Below are 18,116 nucleotides of genomic sequence, written 5' to 3' on the forward strand. Positions count from 1 at the left end.
AGAACACAACCCTCCTTAACCCCTTCCCACCTACCAGAACACAACCCTCCTCATCCCCTACCCACCTACTAGAACACAACCCTCCTCATCCCCTACCCACCTACCAGAACACAACCCTCCTTAACCCCTTCCCACCTACCAGAACACAACCCTGTTTATCCCTTACCCACCTACCAGAACACAACCTTCCTCATCCCTAACCCACCTACCAGACAGAACACAACCCTCCCTCCTCATCCCTACCCACCTACCAGACAGAAACACAATCCCTCCTCATCCCCTACCCACCTACCAGAACACAACCCTCCTCATCCTCTACCCACCTACCAGAACACAACCCTCCTCATCCCTACCCACCTACCAGAACACAACCCTCCTCAACCCCTTCCCACCTACCAGAACACAACCCTCTTCATCCCTTACCCACCTACCAGAACACTACCCTCCGCATCTCCTACCCACCTACCAGAACACAACCCTTCTCATCCCCTACCCACCTACCAGACAGAACACAACCGTCCTCATCCCTTACCCACCTACCAGAACACACACCTCCTCATCCCCTACCCACCTACCAGAACACAACCCTCCTCATCCTCTACCCACCTGACACACAGAACACAACCTTCCTCAACCCCTTCCCATCTACCAGAACACAACCCTCCCCTTCCCTTACCCACCTACCAGAACACAACCTTCCTCAACCCCTTCCCACCTACCAGAACACAACCCTCCCCAGCTGAAATGAGCAGGAAAAGACCATGGTATACCATGGTATACCATGGTAGACCATGGTTCACAGACCATGGTTGACCATGGTGTATCATGGCTTACCACATCAGGTAAATGGCACCACAGTTTACCATGGTCAAAGAGACCATGGTCTACCATGGTGAAAAAAAGACCATGGTGTACCATGGTCAAAAGACCATGGTATACCATGGTCTACCATGGTAAAAAAGACCATGGTCTATCATGGTTTAACCACGTCATGGTAAATGGCACCACAGTTTACCATGGTAAGATAAGACCATGGTCTACCATGGTAAAAGAGACCATGGTGTACCATGGTCAACCATGGTAAAAGAGACCATGGTATACCATGGTCTACCATGGATTACCATGGTAAAAAGAGACCATGGTGTACCATGGATTACTACTGAAAAAACTGAGACCATGGTCAGTATACCCGTTCGCAGTAGATGGCACAACAGTTTACCATTAGAATACCATTATTTAGACTATGGTAAGAAACCAACAGCGCCATACCACAATATATATACATTGTAGTCACATACACCATGGCATAGAGATCAATTAGAATATTGGGTATTGAAGAATTAACATTAAACAAACTCATGCACTGAAAACAAACTGTTCAAATTATGAAGACACATTTTATTGCTGACACTGACAGATTTAAATGAAAGACAACTTGAGGACAGGTGTTGGGAAACTCACAGGGATTGAGGGATATGCTGTGCAACAAGTACAAGTCTAAATCAAACTAGAATTACATATCCAGTAATGCTGCTAGGGACAAATGGCATGTGGACATGTTCATCATTTTCAGAGGATATTCTTATCTATAATTTTATTCTAAAACATCTTTAGGGCAGCTTGGATGTCAGTCTATATCAGGAAAATTAACCAATTCAGAACACCAATTCATGCAGTAATATACAATTTCAGAAAGAGTAATCACTTTAGTCCATATGGTTTAGAAGTAGACATAATAAATGAGAGTCACAACCAACAGAGAAATTACAACAGGGCCCAAAATCATCTACCTGGAAGTTGTACAAGGGGCATCACAATTTCTCTCAGAAGAAACAGGATATACACAAGTCTGAAGAACCTTGGAAAGAGCAGTGGTGACATCCCTGAAAATGTCCACGTTGGTTCAGGGATATTGAGTGAGTGAGTTTAGTTTTACACCACTTTTAGCAATGTTCCAGCAATATCCATGGCGTAGGACACCAGAAGGGGCTACACACATTGTACCCATGTGAGGAATCGAACCCAAGTCTCCAGTGTGAAGAGCAAACGCTCCGGCTCAGCAATAAACTCATCTTGTAGAACTTTATCTTCAGTGTTTCAACATTAGGACCATTTCTTCAGAATCGTCCAGTGGAAATCTGAAAAACACACCAACATTTAATCACAATCATTCTATTTCAAACAGTCTTAAGCAAATATCAAAAAAGTGTTGTTGTTTTTTAAATATATACTTACAGTTGCTCAAAATGTTATGCATTTTTAACATATTGCAAATATTTTTCACCAGACTCTAATTATATTATTCAAAATAATTTCTTTACACTGATGGCAGATGACTTTAAATTATTTTTTGTAATATGAAGAGTCTATGCCAAGTAACACAACATGTATTAGAAATTAAAACACAAAATTGGCTTCTAAATCACTAGTCTACATTCATGACCAAATATAATATTCTGAAATGTTTACATTTCCCATTATTTATAATAATCAACATATCATAACATAGAAAAACGTATCTTACTGTAAGTGAACCTGTTTCCACGTTAAGTGAATAGCTAAACGTTTTGGCACAGTCATTTTTGGTTTACAGTCAGTAGTTATTCCAAAACTGAATACAAATACGATAGAAAGAAAATGAAATATCCATAAACGTGCCTGTAGCAATTATCTCCCTTTTTACGACCCTTCGAATTTATTTTGCTGTCTGTGTAATCTAAGCAAACAAACTGAATCTTTCAGGCTGACCTCTACAAGCCCCGTGAACTTTGACACCATTCGATCACTGATAACTTAACTACTAAAAAGTCATAACGGTTTGGTTTTTTCAAAAGTACCGTTAGATATTGGTCGTGTGTTAACATAGATATGTAGAACATATTGCACAAAACCCAAATTAACACTGACTTTCCGTTTGAGGGATGTACATTGTATATAAAATGAACACTGCTATATCTTATATCGTCTTTCCGTCATTCTCCTCAAAAACTGTTGCTTACCACGTCACATACGTTCGTATGTGCGTATTCCCGAACATCAAAACAATTTCAATATATCTGCACTCAAAACAATTTCAATATTGCTGTTATTTACTTACCGCTCATGCTTATGTCCACTGGAATTCAACTTGAGATGTATCCATCGGCACTAAATCTAGTCTATTCCTTTATCATGAGTTCTTGACATATCCATCGCTGGATTATCCTCGAAATCCGTCATTGCTAATATATTAGGGATATTCTTCGCTTGGATCGTTGTAGTCTATTGCCAGTGTTGACAAAGTTGTGTTTCGCGCCTATCACTGGTTTTGCGCGCTCACAAATGTCTACGTGACAAGTAGCAGCTATGGCATCGGTCGTGCGCGGGAAACGGTCGCGTGTCTCCGTATCGTACTATCTCCATTCGGCTTGTCCCGGAATGGCGCGAGTTGGAAGTTGAAACATATTTTTTAGAAAAGAAAAATTAATTAGTACGACCAGGGATGTATCGTAACTATGTATGTAAAAGGCTGTATGATTAGTGCTATCCGTTCTTGAAGTCGCAATAAGATTACGTAAGCACGAAGGGCGTGGCCGTGTTTGCAATCACGCGATCGAGGTACTTCATAACAACACTACGTAGTCAACAGTGGATAATTTCTCATCTTATTAACAAATAAAGGCAAGAATTACAATATCAAGGCATCAACATCAAAATTAGAATTCATAAACAATAATATTGTCAACGGCGGGAATCGCGAAAAAAGATATTCAGTGTACACGTTCCTTCGTCGATCATAACGTGGAAGAATAGTTTTTGCACATATCCCCGGCAATAATTTATATTTCATTAATCTACTTTGATGTAATCTCTTCCGGGTCATATTGCACGTGCTGAACAGGAAGTGACAGTGAAATGTGTTCTAAAATCGGGAGCTTCACCATTAACATTGCGAAAGACGTACCTATAACAAGTTTGAGGCACGTTTGCCGATCGTGATCACTCACGGGAGAAATTCAATGAAATGAGACGATTTTGACATTGTAATTTCAAATTTTATTTTATGGAGTAAATATGAAAAAGAAAGAGAATTAAAAATCTTCCAGCACTAATTGGTTACGCTGTTATTGACAGAAGGTAAGTTTTACGCAGAACTGTCTATGTTTCTAAAACGGATCGTGTTAGGCACAGAATATTGTTTCGCCTTCTGACGTGCATTGTTTTTGTTGTTGCTGTATTTTTTGAAAAATCAAAAACTAAAGGCAACCAGGCACAAAAGCTAGTAAGACCAGAGACCATATAATAGACTATTATATGGTCTCTGGTAAGACCATGAGAGACGGGGTTTACACAGTTTAATGGACAACTTTAGCAAAGGGGACGGGCAAAATTATTTTATTTTCAAATGTACGGAGGGTTAATTTTGTTTTGATTTTCAAGTGTATAAGACGTCCTTTGTTCCTTATTTGTTTGTGTGTTTCTGTAGCAACAATGAGAAAGTTAAATTACGTGAACTGTTCCCGTTGATAATTGTTTTTTATGACATTGTGTTCGTGTATTTTTCATTAAAACACACTTCATTTTAACTTGTCTCTCACCGAGTGAAGTGTTCAATTTTAGTTGTTTAATGCACACAGACGTAAAAACAAGGATCTGTAAGGTATCTGTCATGAATATTCATTAAAGGCAAACTAACTCAGGAAAATCATTTTTCATCTGGGATGTTTTACACACGTCCTTTGTAATGCTATTAGTATAATGCCTGTGTAACACTTCATTGAATGCTCCCGCTATTTTGTTATTCATAAATGAAACACAATGTCATGAAACAGTCAGGAATTCAATTTTAATTTTTTTATTTATCACAGTTTGAAATGTAAAATTGGTCTGTGATGACCATGGTCAACCATTACTTTGTATGAGAACAACACCATGGTCTACCATAGTTTTGTTTAAGATGACCATGGTCTACCCTGGTTTCTGGTGACCATTGTCTAGAATGACCATGGTCTGCTGTGGTATACCATGGTCTACCATGGTATACCATGGGGAGAAATGTTGTTGACCATGGTCTACCATGGTTTCTGGTGACCATGGTCTATAATGACCATGGTCTGCTGTGGTATACCATGGTCTACCATGGTATACCATGGGGAGAAATGTTGTTGACCATGGTCTACCATGGTTTCTGGTGACCATGGTCTATAATGACCATGGTCTGCTGTGGTATACCATGGTGACCATGGTCTACCATGGTGAGAAATGTTAGTGACCACGGTTTAGCATGGTAAACCATGGTAATACCATGGTTTTCCGTGGTAAGCCATGGTTGACCATGGTCAACCATGGTGCCTTTTCAGCTGGGTCCTCACCCCCTACCCACCTACTAGAACACAACCCTCCTCATCCCCTACCCACCTACCAGAACACGACCCTCCTTAACACCTTCCCACCTACCAGAACACAACCCTGTTTATCCCTTACCCACCTACCAGAACACAACCCTCCTCATCCCCTACCCACCTGCCAGACCAGACAGAACACAACCCTCATCCCTCATCCCTACCCACCTACCAGACAGAACACAACCCTCCTCATCCCCCTACCCACCTACCAGACAGAACACAACCCTCCTCATCCCCTACCCACCTACAGAACACAACCCTCCTCATCCTCTACCCACCTACCAGAACACAACCCTCCTCATCCCCTACCCACCTACCACACAGAACACAATCCTCGTCCCCTACCCACCTACCAGAACACAACCCTCCTCATCCCCTACCCACCTACCACACAGAACACAACCCTCCTCATCCCCTACCCACCTACCAGAACACAACCCTCCTTAACACCTTCCCACCTACCAGAACACAACCCTGTTTATCCCTTACCCACCTACCAGAACACAACCCTCCTCATCCCTACCCACCTACCAGACAGAACACAACCCTCCTCATCCCCTACCCACCTACCAGACAGAACACAACCCTCCTCATCCCCTACCCACCTACCAGACAGAACACAACCCTCCTCATCCCCTACCCACCTACCAGACAGAACACAACCCTCCTCATCCCCTACCCACCTACCAGAACACAACCCTCCTCATCCTCTACCCACCTACCAGAACACAACCCTCCTCATCCCCCTACCCACCTACCAGAACACAACCCTCCTCAACCCCTTCCCACCTACCAGAACACAACCCTCTTCATCCCTTACCCACCTACCAGAACACAACCCTCCGCATCCCCTACCCACCTACCAGAACACAACCCTCCTCATCCCTACCCACCCTACCAGAACAGAACCCTCCCCCACCCACCCTATCAGAACACCAAACCTCTCCCCTCCCCCACTCCACCCTGTCAGAGCACTAACCTTACCCCATCACCCCTCTGTTGTGGCGGAGCAGACTGCAGGTGTACTAAATAGGTGCTATGAGATTAGAGCTATTTGTGTGTTATTGGGTTGACACTGATCTCTGAGGAGTATTCAGCCGACATGTTCTGTCCTGGGGTCCACCCTCACTACATCCACCCAGATTGTAATTTATGAGTTGGCAGAATTGGAGTTTGGCGGAACCAGGTACAGTAATGCCTCTCCAATGACTTTGTCACCTTGCGTTATGACGTCTATTGAAGAGGGCAGCTTGAAAAGGCATTAAATATTACATTAGATGGATGCCAGGGTGGCTGAAAGAGAGGCAATATTTGTTCCAGTCTCACTGGGATGTGTAAGGTCACTCGGCTGTCACCAACTTCCCTTATCAAATTGATTTTCATTGAAACACTTAGTTGTACTTTATAATTAAATTGCCGAGAAGTGATTGCTTTTCTGCCTCATGAACACCTGAGGTGTGGTGGTCGTGATCTTTGCACTGTTGTTGGTTAGGGTAGAAGTGGGGTGACTTGGGGTGGTGGGGGGTGGTGTGGTGAGGATATGTACTGAGATGACACCTGTGTCAAAATGAAACAAACTTGTTTACTGGATGTGAGGTGTCATATCATTTTGATCTACTCAAAGAAAATATCTATAACCATAAATGAAAGAATGTGGCCTGATTTCATTGATTAAGGATCAGAGATGTATATTAAACAATGTTTTTTGAGTTGTTATTCAGCCCAAATCTGCAGCAGTTGTCGAAAGTACAAGCAACCGCACATACACGTACACACGCATGCACGTCGTCATATGAGCGAAATATTCTCGAGAACGACGTTAAATCCAAATTCACCTCACCTCACCTCATATCAAGGCCTGACATAAGTCACAGCTATTTGACGAAAAGTATATCTTGTTTTGTCTTATTGATAAACATTGTTATAAAATAATGTAACTGGTAACTGGAAACTGGAAATAAGTTTACTCCTGCATATGATGATGGTTACATACAGCTGGATTAGACAGTGGTTACATACAGCTGGATTAGACAATGGTTACATACAGCTGGATTAGACAATGGTTACATACAGCTGGATTAGAGAGTGGTTACATACAGCTGGATTAGACAGTGGTTACATACAGCTGGATTAGACAATGGTTACATACAGCTGGATTAGACAATGGTTACATACAGCTGGATTAGACAGTGGTTACATACAGCTGGATTAGACAATGGTTACATACAGCTGGATTAGACAATGGTTACATACAGCTGGATTAGACAATGGTTACATACAGCTTGATTAGACAGTGGTTACATACAGCTGGATTAGACAATGGTTACATACAGCTGGATTAGACAATGGTAACTTACAGCTTGATTAGACAATGGTTACATACAGCTGGATTAGACAGTGGTTACATACAGCTGGATTAGACAATGGTAACTTACAGCGGGATTAGACAATGGTTACATACAGCTGGATTAGACAATGGTTACATACAGTTGTGTAAGACCATTTATCTAAATTCATGCCGCAATTCTTCCAAATGTCAAATTACCTAACTGAATTTTCATGAGCATCTTGCACACTCATTTTCCAAAGGGTACAGGTGTGTTGAGAGGAGTGTGCGTAGTGTGTGCCACAATGAGATTTGATGCTATCTCCCCCATGCACAGACGTTAGTGTGATCATGCACCGGAAACAGCATGTCAACAAGTCCTGGAGTATGGAATTCAATCCTCTTATTACACTATTTGTGGGCAAAAATGTTCATTGTAAATCTGGAGTTATTTTCAATGTTTTCATGCATGTATATTTGAAAAATGTAATTCTAATTTGATCATATTTTACTTTAAGTGATTGGCTGATATGTCATTGACAGAAACCATGGTCAAATTGCCACTGTTGTTCCTTTGAAATTTACTTTAGTTGACCAAGACAGAGAATGGATACCAGTGCCCCATTTCACAAAGCTGTCGTAGCGCTATGACTATCCTAAGTCTATGTTACAGTATAGGAGGTACAGCAGTTGTAGCGCTAAGATAGCTTTGTGAAATGGGGCCCATTATCTCAAATGTCATACTTTGACTTGTCAAAAGTTGGCATTGTTCTACTTTGACTGTTATATGTCAACATTTACGGGATTGATTGAAGACAGAGCAAGAAGCAGCCAGAAAAAACAGTTACTGGGCAAATTGTTCCATGCATAACAAGTACTCAGCAATAGCATATTCTGTATCAAAGTGCCATGCTTGCTAGTATTTTATATACCTGTAATAAAAGCTGCTGTAAAATTAACACAATACTGGGATATATTATTCCTGATATAATGTTAGTTTCAGATACAATTCTTCTTATCATTGAATCAAATTCTTTGAATGAATCATTTTGTGTAATTTGTAACCAAATTTCCAGTAGATTGGAAGAAATTGTGTACACAGCTGTGCAATTTCTGGCTTAGTTTACGAGGAAGAATACACACATTAATCATAACATGTAACAATGGCCAGCATAACGAGACTGTAAGCTGCCCTGTCTAGTGATGATTTACCTCAAGTTTCACAGTTTTTGTACAAAGTTTGTTAACACCTGTTTATTTGCACGTCGTTACTGAGGGACACAATATTGTTTGTTTCCAAGTTCAGAGGAATAAAAAGTATCTTCTTGTCATTGTAAAGTATTAATATCTTTCTGATTCAGCTTCTAAATATCAGTGCAACATTAGCCTCGATTAAGTCACTGTATAGAGTTGCCTCCCTTAGGTGTGCCAGAAACCTATGATCATGAGTTTGAATCCCAGATTTCCAGTGGTTCCTGGTTTATATACACCATGCCCATGTTTATGGGTCTCACCACTAAAACATCTGCGATCTGCAGTTTGGACTTCCCTTCACACCAAGCTGACACCCTGACACCATGACACCCTGAGTTACTGTTACTTAACATCAAACCAAACTCACCCACTCACTCACTCTGGTGAAAACATCACTCAAAAGGTGACCAATGAGCAGCAAAAGAGAAAGAATCCTGGAGGGTCAATGGCTTGGTGATCACATTCCATTCATTGCCGTCACGACAACACGATAGACTGCTGTCATCACACTTCTCAGAGTGTGGATACTGTTTTCTCTTAAACATATAGTTTAGGTAGTCAGTTGATAAAAATGTCATTATGTGGGTGTCTTCATATTGGCCTTGTATCAGTCTCTGTCAGCCCAATATGACTGACCTTGCATGTATCACAAGGCCACTGTGAAAACACCCATCAAATGACGAAAGTATTACATCAAATGACGAAAGTATTACATCAAATGACTAAAGTATTACATCAAATGACTAAAGTATTACATCAAATGGAGGGGCACAAATGACCAGTTATCTGGGTGATGCACTTCCCTGAGTAGATTGTGGAATATTGAGGTGATGAATTTGGAATTTTGGATCCCAATCTTCCTGTATTATTCTTAGTATATAAGGGTTACCACAGTGTCCACAAAAGTCCAGGATCTGTATCATATGGGGTATTTCACTCACACCATGCCAACATGCTGCATTTTACTGAAATTTATATTCAAAGCAGAATCAAACCACACTTGCTCTCTCAGTCGTTCATTCACTCAAACCTCCACCTACTCACTCACTCACTCACTCACTTGACATGCCAATGATGACTGGTTTCTTGTTTTCAGGTGAAGGCGCTGCCAGGTCTGGGCACAACAATCGATGTCATTCTGGTTGATGGCAAGATTCACGAGGGAGCCACTGTTGTCTTGGCAGGAACTGATGGACCAATTGTAACACAGATACGAGGTCTACTTATGCCACAGCCTATGAAAGAACTCCGTGTCAAGGTGAGACATTGCCAGATGACATTGGGAAAGCAGTATTTGCAGACCCACATTTGTTTTCACAAATAACAAGCAGAAATAGTTTGATTGATTGAAATATGCCTTGTAACAAATTTCTTATTCATTTCTCTTCAACTGTTATTTCCAGAAATCATTTTGCAGGTGAGCTTCAGAACCGTTGACAGAAAATTCTTCCATATGCATTTTGTCTCCTGCTAGTGACCTAGAAAGTCTGTTAAAGCAAGACATAATTATTTTGTCTCCTGCTAGTGACCTAGAAAGTCTGTTAAAGCAAGACATAATTATATTAAATTGTCAAGTGTACAGTTGACAAACTGTGATCGTCATAGACTTTGTATTGTCAGTGAGAATATTGTTGAGCTTGTTGACAGCTGAAACTATATTTGCATACATGTGTCATCCTAGTAGTTGCTGCAGAAGCAAGGTCTGTCCATCAAGATGTTATCTAATGTTAGCTTAAACAGGGATGGGGATACAAAGCCATGTTGGCAGCTACCTTGATGATAAAACACAAAGCTTGCTTAGTCTCACATTGTTTGGTGTGTCAGCAACTCCGGATAAATGACTACACTGATGACTGCAAACCTGAATAATGTCACATCCAATCTGATTACACTGACCTTGGGTCACTTTACCTTGACCAATCCCAATTCAAATTCTTGGTCATGTGACAGTTGTGGCAGATTTTGTGCCAATTACTTAACAGAAAGGTTGTTATCTGCTTAGACTTGTGGGTAGCATTGTCATTGTTGCCATTTGTTTTAAAAACCCAAAACTTTTAGTGTTCTGCAGTGAGAACATCTATAACTTGATCTTGAGATCAATGCCCAGATATTTTTCTATTTGAAAGCGATTTTATTTTTGTAAGGTCAGACCAAATTAATTTCTGATAGGTTTAAAAAATAGAGACATGGAGCCAGAAAATTGTGCAAAGAATGTTTTCAGATTTTTGCCGTAAAAATAATTTTTTTTATTATTTCTGGATCAGTGTTACATAAAGAATACTGCTGAGAGGAAAGAGCACCCTATATTTCATATCACTGCAGTAATTTGGTGGCGATAACTCTGTTTGGAGATGTAAGTGTATGCTGTGTCACAGACCTGTTGTTGAAGCTGGGTTTAACCATCCTGCACAGCAAGATCACTACACTCTGCTTGATGATAGCACTTCTGGTAGAAAATGAAAGCAGTTCAGTAAATCATGGTACAAATGTTTACACTCTACTTAACGATTGTAACTGGTAGAAAATGAGAGGATATTAGAACCCTACACCGTAACCTTTTTTAATCAATTTGACTTAATAACAATGTCTATAAACAAGTCAGTGGCCACCATGTCGTAAGAGAGCTCGATCAAAGTGCTACAGCCTCCAGGTCACCAGATGATGGGGGTGTTCTATTATCAAACCAAACACCACTCCCGGAATTAACAAATCCTTGCTTGCTCGGACTTACTGTCACACCAAACCTTTGTTGCTGAGACCACTTTTGACAAATTGAAAGGCACCTGTGTAGGACAGACTTATTATTAAATAGTTGTAAAGGTGACTGGATGGTACACAGGCAGTTGGTCTCCTCTAACTGTATGCTCTTTACTTTAAGCTGCTATATTTTACTTGTGAAATTAGCATGAATAACAAATTTGGGGGTGACCTGAATCTGATGTCAGATGACCTTTGAAGAAGTGTAATGGATATTGGACACTGTTTTAATGACTATCTTGTTGAAAGGTATGACCCAGTTGTGTAGACGACCCGGTTGTGTAGGTGGGAGGAGGTTTATGAGGGTTCTTGTAGAAGGGTTTTAGCTGGCAAGGTATAAAATGAAAAACATGTTCTTTCTCTATGCTTCATCAAAATATAGCCATTGATTTATTGTGTGTTGTTCTCCAAATCAAATTTTCATATGAGTGGAGTTGATCAGATAGTTCAGTTGATAGTTTGTTATCATTTATGCTGTTTGGCATTAAGTGGCGTTAATATTTCAAACATCTTCTCAGTACAGTTACCAAGTATTATCTGTTATTTATACAGTACTTTCACAATATGTATTTCCCTGTATAAGTTAGGGGCTGGTGGGGAAGCCTAGGTTAAAGTGGTCGCTCATCACACCAAAGACCTGGGTCTGGTGTCCCCCGCCATGATATTGCTGGAATGTATAAGTTAATATTAGACGTTTAATGTTAGACATTTTCTCCTTGTATTACTCAGTATTTCCTGGTTCCCTGTAGACTGATAGACTGTTGGATACAAGTATCACATCACAATTAGTCCTGTTACCATTCTCTTGTGTATTTGGTCAATCGTACCATATCCCTTCATGAATTTATTTCATTATTCATGGTCACTGGAATTGAATATTTATGAATATTTTTAAGAGAGAGTTATACTTGGAACTTGTGTGTTGTGAGCGAAATAGATCTATTGGGTTCTTTGGTTTATAGAATAGCATTATCGCATAAATTATTCATGAATATATATTTGTATTAGGAAAACATATTGTATTTGCTAATGTTTACTTGCTCCATCCAAATATGCAGTAGTTTTATGGTCCATGTGTACAAATAAACAAAATATGTATGAACTGTCCCTTGTGTGTGGAAGATGTACGAATTGGTCTTCAGCAACCCATTCTTGTCGTAAGAGGCAACTAACAGGATTGGGTGTTCAGGGTTGTTGACTTGTACGACTACATGTGATTGTATCCCAAGCTCATGATGTCAATCACAGGATTGTCTGGTCCAGACTCAATTAATTACAGACTTATGTTATGTGGCTGGAATATTGCTGAGTGGGCGTTTAATAACAAACAAACAAAGAAAAAGTTGTAATTGTGCGTTTCTCGCCACAGAACCAGTACGAGCATCACAAAGAGGTGAAGGCAGCCCAGGGTGTGAAGATCATTGCCAAAGATCTGGAGAAGGCGCTGGCCGGACTTCCCTTGTACGTGGCCCGCGACAAGGACGAGGAGGACTATTACAAGGTGGGTGGAAGCAGATCGTGTGAACCATGTGGACATTACTTATCACATATACAGGTGATAACTGAATGATCCACAGGAACCCTGAATGAAAGGTTATCTCGCCCCCGGGACCTGCTGTAGTTGCTCCTTAACCAGGGGACCATTCAGTGACAGTAGCCAGTTACGGGTGAGAATAGGCTCCCCTCAACTTTTCCTGGTTGTATCATTGTGTTGTTATGAGTCGTTCGATCAGGTCTGGTTGATTGCGTGTCATTGTGTCCAAACAGTGGGAATTGTTCATCACAATATCAATCACTGGATTGTTTGCTTCAGATGATTTACAGGCAGCTGCCATGCATCTGGAATATTGCCAAGTGTGGCCGAAACAATTGACAAACATTCACATGGACAGATTATCACTGGTTCTTGATAGTCAGACAGACTTTATACGTATATGAGGCCATCAGGCCAAGAGTACATAGCAATACAGACTCTTTTGTGGTGTGAGCGCTTTATGGTGATACATTTCATGTAATCGTTTGCAAAGATTCATAGGTATGTAAATACCTATGGATGAATGAATATACACATTGAATAATAATGTATAGTTAGTGATGTACAGTCTTCTTGAGTATTATACAGAGGTCAGATAAGCTGCGTATCTGCGTAAATTACGCAAACATTTATGTGAAAACCCAATTCCCATTAAGTCTTTTGCGTACAAGTACGCTTGAAGTTTTGTAAATACTCAATAAATGTGATCTTACATGCATACACACAAAAATGTTAAGTCGTAGCTTGCGTACCGGTAGATGGATAAAATAGCTGACATATTGAGAGGCTCTATTTTAGGACATGAGCTTGACATATTGCAGTCTTTCTTATCGTTTCTCATATTAGATATCAAAGGTAAATCACAAACACTATTATATAAGCTATATTATATTTTTAAAATTAATGGAAAATGGCAAAATACCCAAATGAGTTTGATTGAGGTGAGTACAATTTATTTGGTTACTCAAAGGAAAATAAGGATACCCAATTGAGATGAACACAAGGGAGTACATAACTCAATGACCCAAAAAGTTATCTGTAGCTCTGATTATAACTGGTTCCCTTTCATAGATTCCTATATGAAGCACACACGTACATATCATATATAGAATAATTCACTTGTATAGCCCCATTCACAACTCGTCACCTAGATACAATTCATAAGTAGCCATTATGACCTTGGCCTGACGTAAAACCAGGACTGTCAGGGCCAGGGCCATGAACCATGTCTGACTGATGACAGAAGAGGTTCAATATACAGACCCCTTATTCTGCTGCATGTATTGACACACCTGCTATGTCTGGAGTCAGAAGACTTTGACCAGCAGACAGTCCTAGGAAACACTCACTAGTTCGGTCAGAATGAATTATGAGATGGTTGTCATTCCAGCCTTCCTTTCTGCATATGCAAAACACACCCGTGTCACTTCCTGTTATCGTGCATATATTGTGATGAAGAAAACTGTCACGATTTTACCCTCTCTTTTTATTTAAAGAAATACAATATACCAGTAGTCAAACAGTCATTCTCCGTGTGAATCACACCTGCTGACAGTTTATGTACACAGTTTGTTAAAAACTGGACAATTGGATAATTATCATTTACTTTGCTTTGAAAGTGAATGATAAGTTTTTAGATAATAGTTATAAGCCCAGTTATTCACCTTCTGTGATATTGTTTTCTGTACAATAGTCTGTAATATTCACTTGAATAGTGAATGTCTTGTTATTTGATGGTCCTGTAAGGCTGTGCTTATAAAGATTACTAACAGACTGGGTAGAAGTTAATGAAGAGTGGTTATTGGAGCAGGGCCCTAAATACAACCAATACGGTATGTGAAAAGTCTCTCACATCACCAGCTTCACAGGAGGTTGTGCAGGATTAGACAAAATAATCACATTTTCACATTAAAGTTTGAAGTGTTTTGTCTCCAAACGGTAAGACTTAGATTTGTTTAATCTACATTGTTTAATGTGTACATGATTATCAGCTAATGTCATCAAATACTGACTACTTGTAAATGTATAATAAACAGAAATCTTAGTTCATCTGACAGACAGCCATAACATTATGAGCCAACACATTAAATTTGAACATATTTTTGTCAGATTTAGCTAAAAAATAGAGATACTCAACACAAACAAAACTTCCAGAAACATCTTCCAGTCATTATTATCTGCAGTGTCTGAAGAACATGGAAACAGATACAGTTTTTCTCTCTGCTTCGTTTGACCTGGATGACTAAATGGAATCAATTTTACCTGGATTGAATTATTTAAAAAAATTGTTTTAAGAAGCATTTTAAAAATAACCCTTCACCAATCAGTTATTTAGAGGGCTCTTTGTGAGAACATCAACAATTTATTTTTTAAGCCAAGTTTCACCGATTTCGAGACAAATTTGTCAAAAAAATAATTGCCGTTTTCAAGGTAAAGTGAACAGATGGGGTAATGAGATATGAGTTTTGTTGAAGTTTTACATGGCCAGCACTTCTCGGGGATTACTGGGGGATTGTGTTTGGCAGAAACTCCTCTAGCAGGGCACAGTCAGGGCAAGATCAGGGCCAACATGAATTGAAAGGTCACGGTTGAGACACCCGAACTGGAGGTTGCAGACGTCAACTGTCATATTAAAAAATGCTAGCACTTGATCACCATGAATGTGCTTCAAATCGGTGTGAAACAAGGTTTGTGATTGGCCAGTCATCCGGAAAGCTTGCTGTTGACCTTACCACCATTTGCCAAATTTTGTTGTCACGGTGACAGGTAAATGGCAGCTTCATCTGGGGCTTGTTAGTTGAGTAACCCACGACGCTGTTGTACAGGTGATGAGGAGAGGCATACAGCAACAACGCAGCGACGTACAACGCAACGACGTACAACTTGCACCGAAACCACACCAATTTGCACAAATAAACTTATATTATATGGCTGCTCTTGATAACATACTGTTTAATATTTAATTTAACATTTTGGTGATACAAAGCAAATATTATTATATAAGCCTGTGCTAGTGGATTTTTTCACTGAAATGATTGTCTCACTCAAGAGATATTGAAGAACACCTTATACTTTCATGTTTCATGTAGATTACCCGTTGTGATATAAAACATCACCTGTCCTTTCATCTCTTATGAATTTTGTATTTTTACCTTGTTTAATATTTTAAACTTGAAAGCTACATTTTCTCTCCAAGGCCAAAACAGTGTTGGTTCTATTACTGTCCGTGTCAAAATGACACATACAACATAGAATTGTTTCTAGATATATATAACTTATATAATCATTAAGATTGACTTCCACTCCTGTTGTGTGTTTGTTGGTGTATGATCCGTCATACAGTGAGGGGCATGTCATGTTGTTACTTATCACTTGCCACTTTCAGTTTGATTTCATTTTAACAAATTAATTGTGGCAAGATGAAATGGAAACTTCTGTGGAATTCACAAACATGTCTGAATATATTCTACTTGAATTTTAATAGGGACTGTTTGATCTTTCCTTGGTGCACAATACTGATTCTAGGAAAATGGCTTCAGAATCCCTGTCTAAAGTTCTGTAGCTCATAATGAAATTTTTCCTACTGAGAGTATATCTGTATGATGTCAGATATTTATCAATGTATGTCACGGTATCACAGTCCAATGAGGCCACAGATCTATTGACACCACTTTCATTACTTAACACCCGTGAAGATCTGGGTTAGAATTGATCTTCAGTAACCCATGCTTGTCGTAAGAGGCAACTAACAGGATGGGGTGGTCAGGCTCGCTGACTTGGTTGACACATGTCATCAGTTCCCAATTGCATAGACTGATGTTCATGCTGTTGATCACTTGATTGTCTGGTCCAGACTCGATTATTTACAGATCGCTGCCATATAGCTGGAATACTGCTGAGTGTGGTGTAAAACTAGACTCACTCACTCACTCACCCACTACCAATGCTACAATGACCTATTGTTCTCACAAGACAGATTAGAGTTGTTCATGTTATGCTTTCAGAGTGAAGTATCCAAAGCCCTCAAAGCTGTGCTGGAGTCCATCAAGCTGTCCGAGAGAGGAGTGTTTGTCCAGGCCTCCACCCTCGGCTCGCTCGAAGCCCTGCTAGAATTCCTCAGAACTTCCAAAATCCCTGTGAGTATTCTGTCGCTGTCATTAGTACCTTAAACTTGTCAAACAGGCATGGGGCAGTGGGGTAGCCTTGTGGTTAAAGCGTTCGCTCGTCATGCCGAAGACCTGGTGTCCTCCTACATGATATTGCTGGAATATTGATAAAAGCGGCGTAAAACCACACTCACTCTACTTCTTGTGGACATGCACAGATAGAGAGGTAGAAGATTCTGAGCTGCGGATGGATGTGTTTCATACATTTTTAAATCTGTCACTGATAAGTGTGTCTTTTCTTGCAGTATGCTGGTATTAACATTGGTCCCGTCCACAAGAAGGATATCATGAAAGCTTCCATTATGTTAGAGCACGACAGTCAGTGAGTATTGCCATGCACCATCCAACTGTACCCAAAACTCACTCACTCACTCACTCACTCACTTACTCACTCTGATCTCAGGTATTGTTATAATTTTATACCCTTCACTAAGTCCCAGTAAAACCTGATAAAAATCATCACGCAAAGCCCCTGTACCTTGACCTGTTACAGTTGGACAGGTTTAATGTCTCAGCATACACTGGGATTATATAAAATTGTGTGATATACTTACTCAACTTGTACTCACCACAACCTCTACAAATGTCAAGTTCAGGGTGTTATCACCCAGTATGATGACCATATCTGGTGTCCCCTGCCGTGATGTTGCTGGAATATTGCTAAAAGCGGCGTAAAACCAAATTCAGTCAGTCAA

The 18,116-nt window shown here is 40.1% G+C and overlaps 1 protein-coding gene across 1 annotated transcript in view; it reads left to right on the top strand.

Moving 5' to 3' along the window:
• Positions 1 to 18,116, top strand: part of LOC124282177 (eukaryotic translation initiation factor 5B-like) — a 114,983-nt gene that overhangs the window by 50,896 nt on the left and 45,971 nt on the right. The window contains 4 exon segments of the mRNA XM_046718142.1: positions 10,061 to 10,222; positions 13,091 to 13,222; positions 17,260 to 17,391; positions 17,667 to 17,743. Coding sequence (XP_046574098.1) covers positions 10,061 to 10,222; positions 13,091 to 13,222; positions 17,260 to 17,391; positions 17,667 to 17,743 — 503 coding nt within the window.

The sequence above is a fragment of the Haliotis rubra genome, unplaced genomic scaffold (assembly GCF_003918875.1).
Source record: "Haliotis rubra isolate DU_JTF1 unplaced genomic scaffold, ASM391887v1 Scf294, whole genome shotgun sequence".
Taxonomy (NCBI): domain Eukaryota; kingdom Metazoa; phylum Mollusca; class Gastropoda; order Lepetellida; family Haliotidae; genus Haliotis; species Haliotis rubra.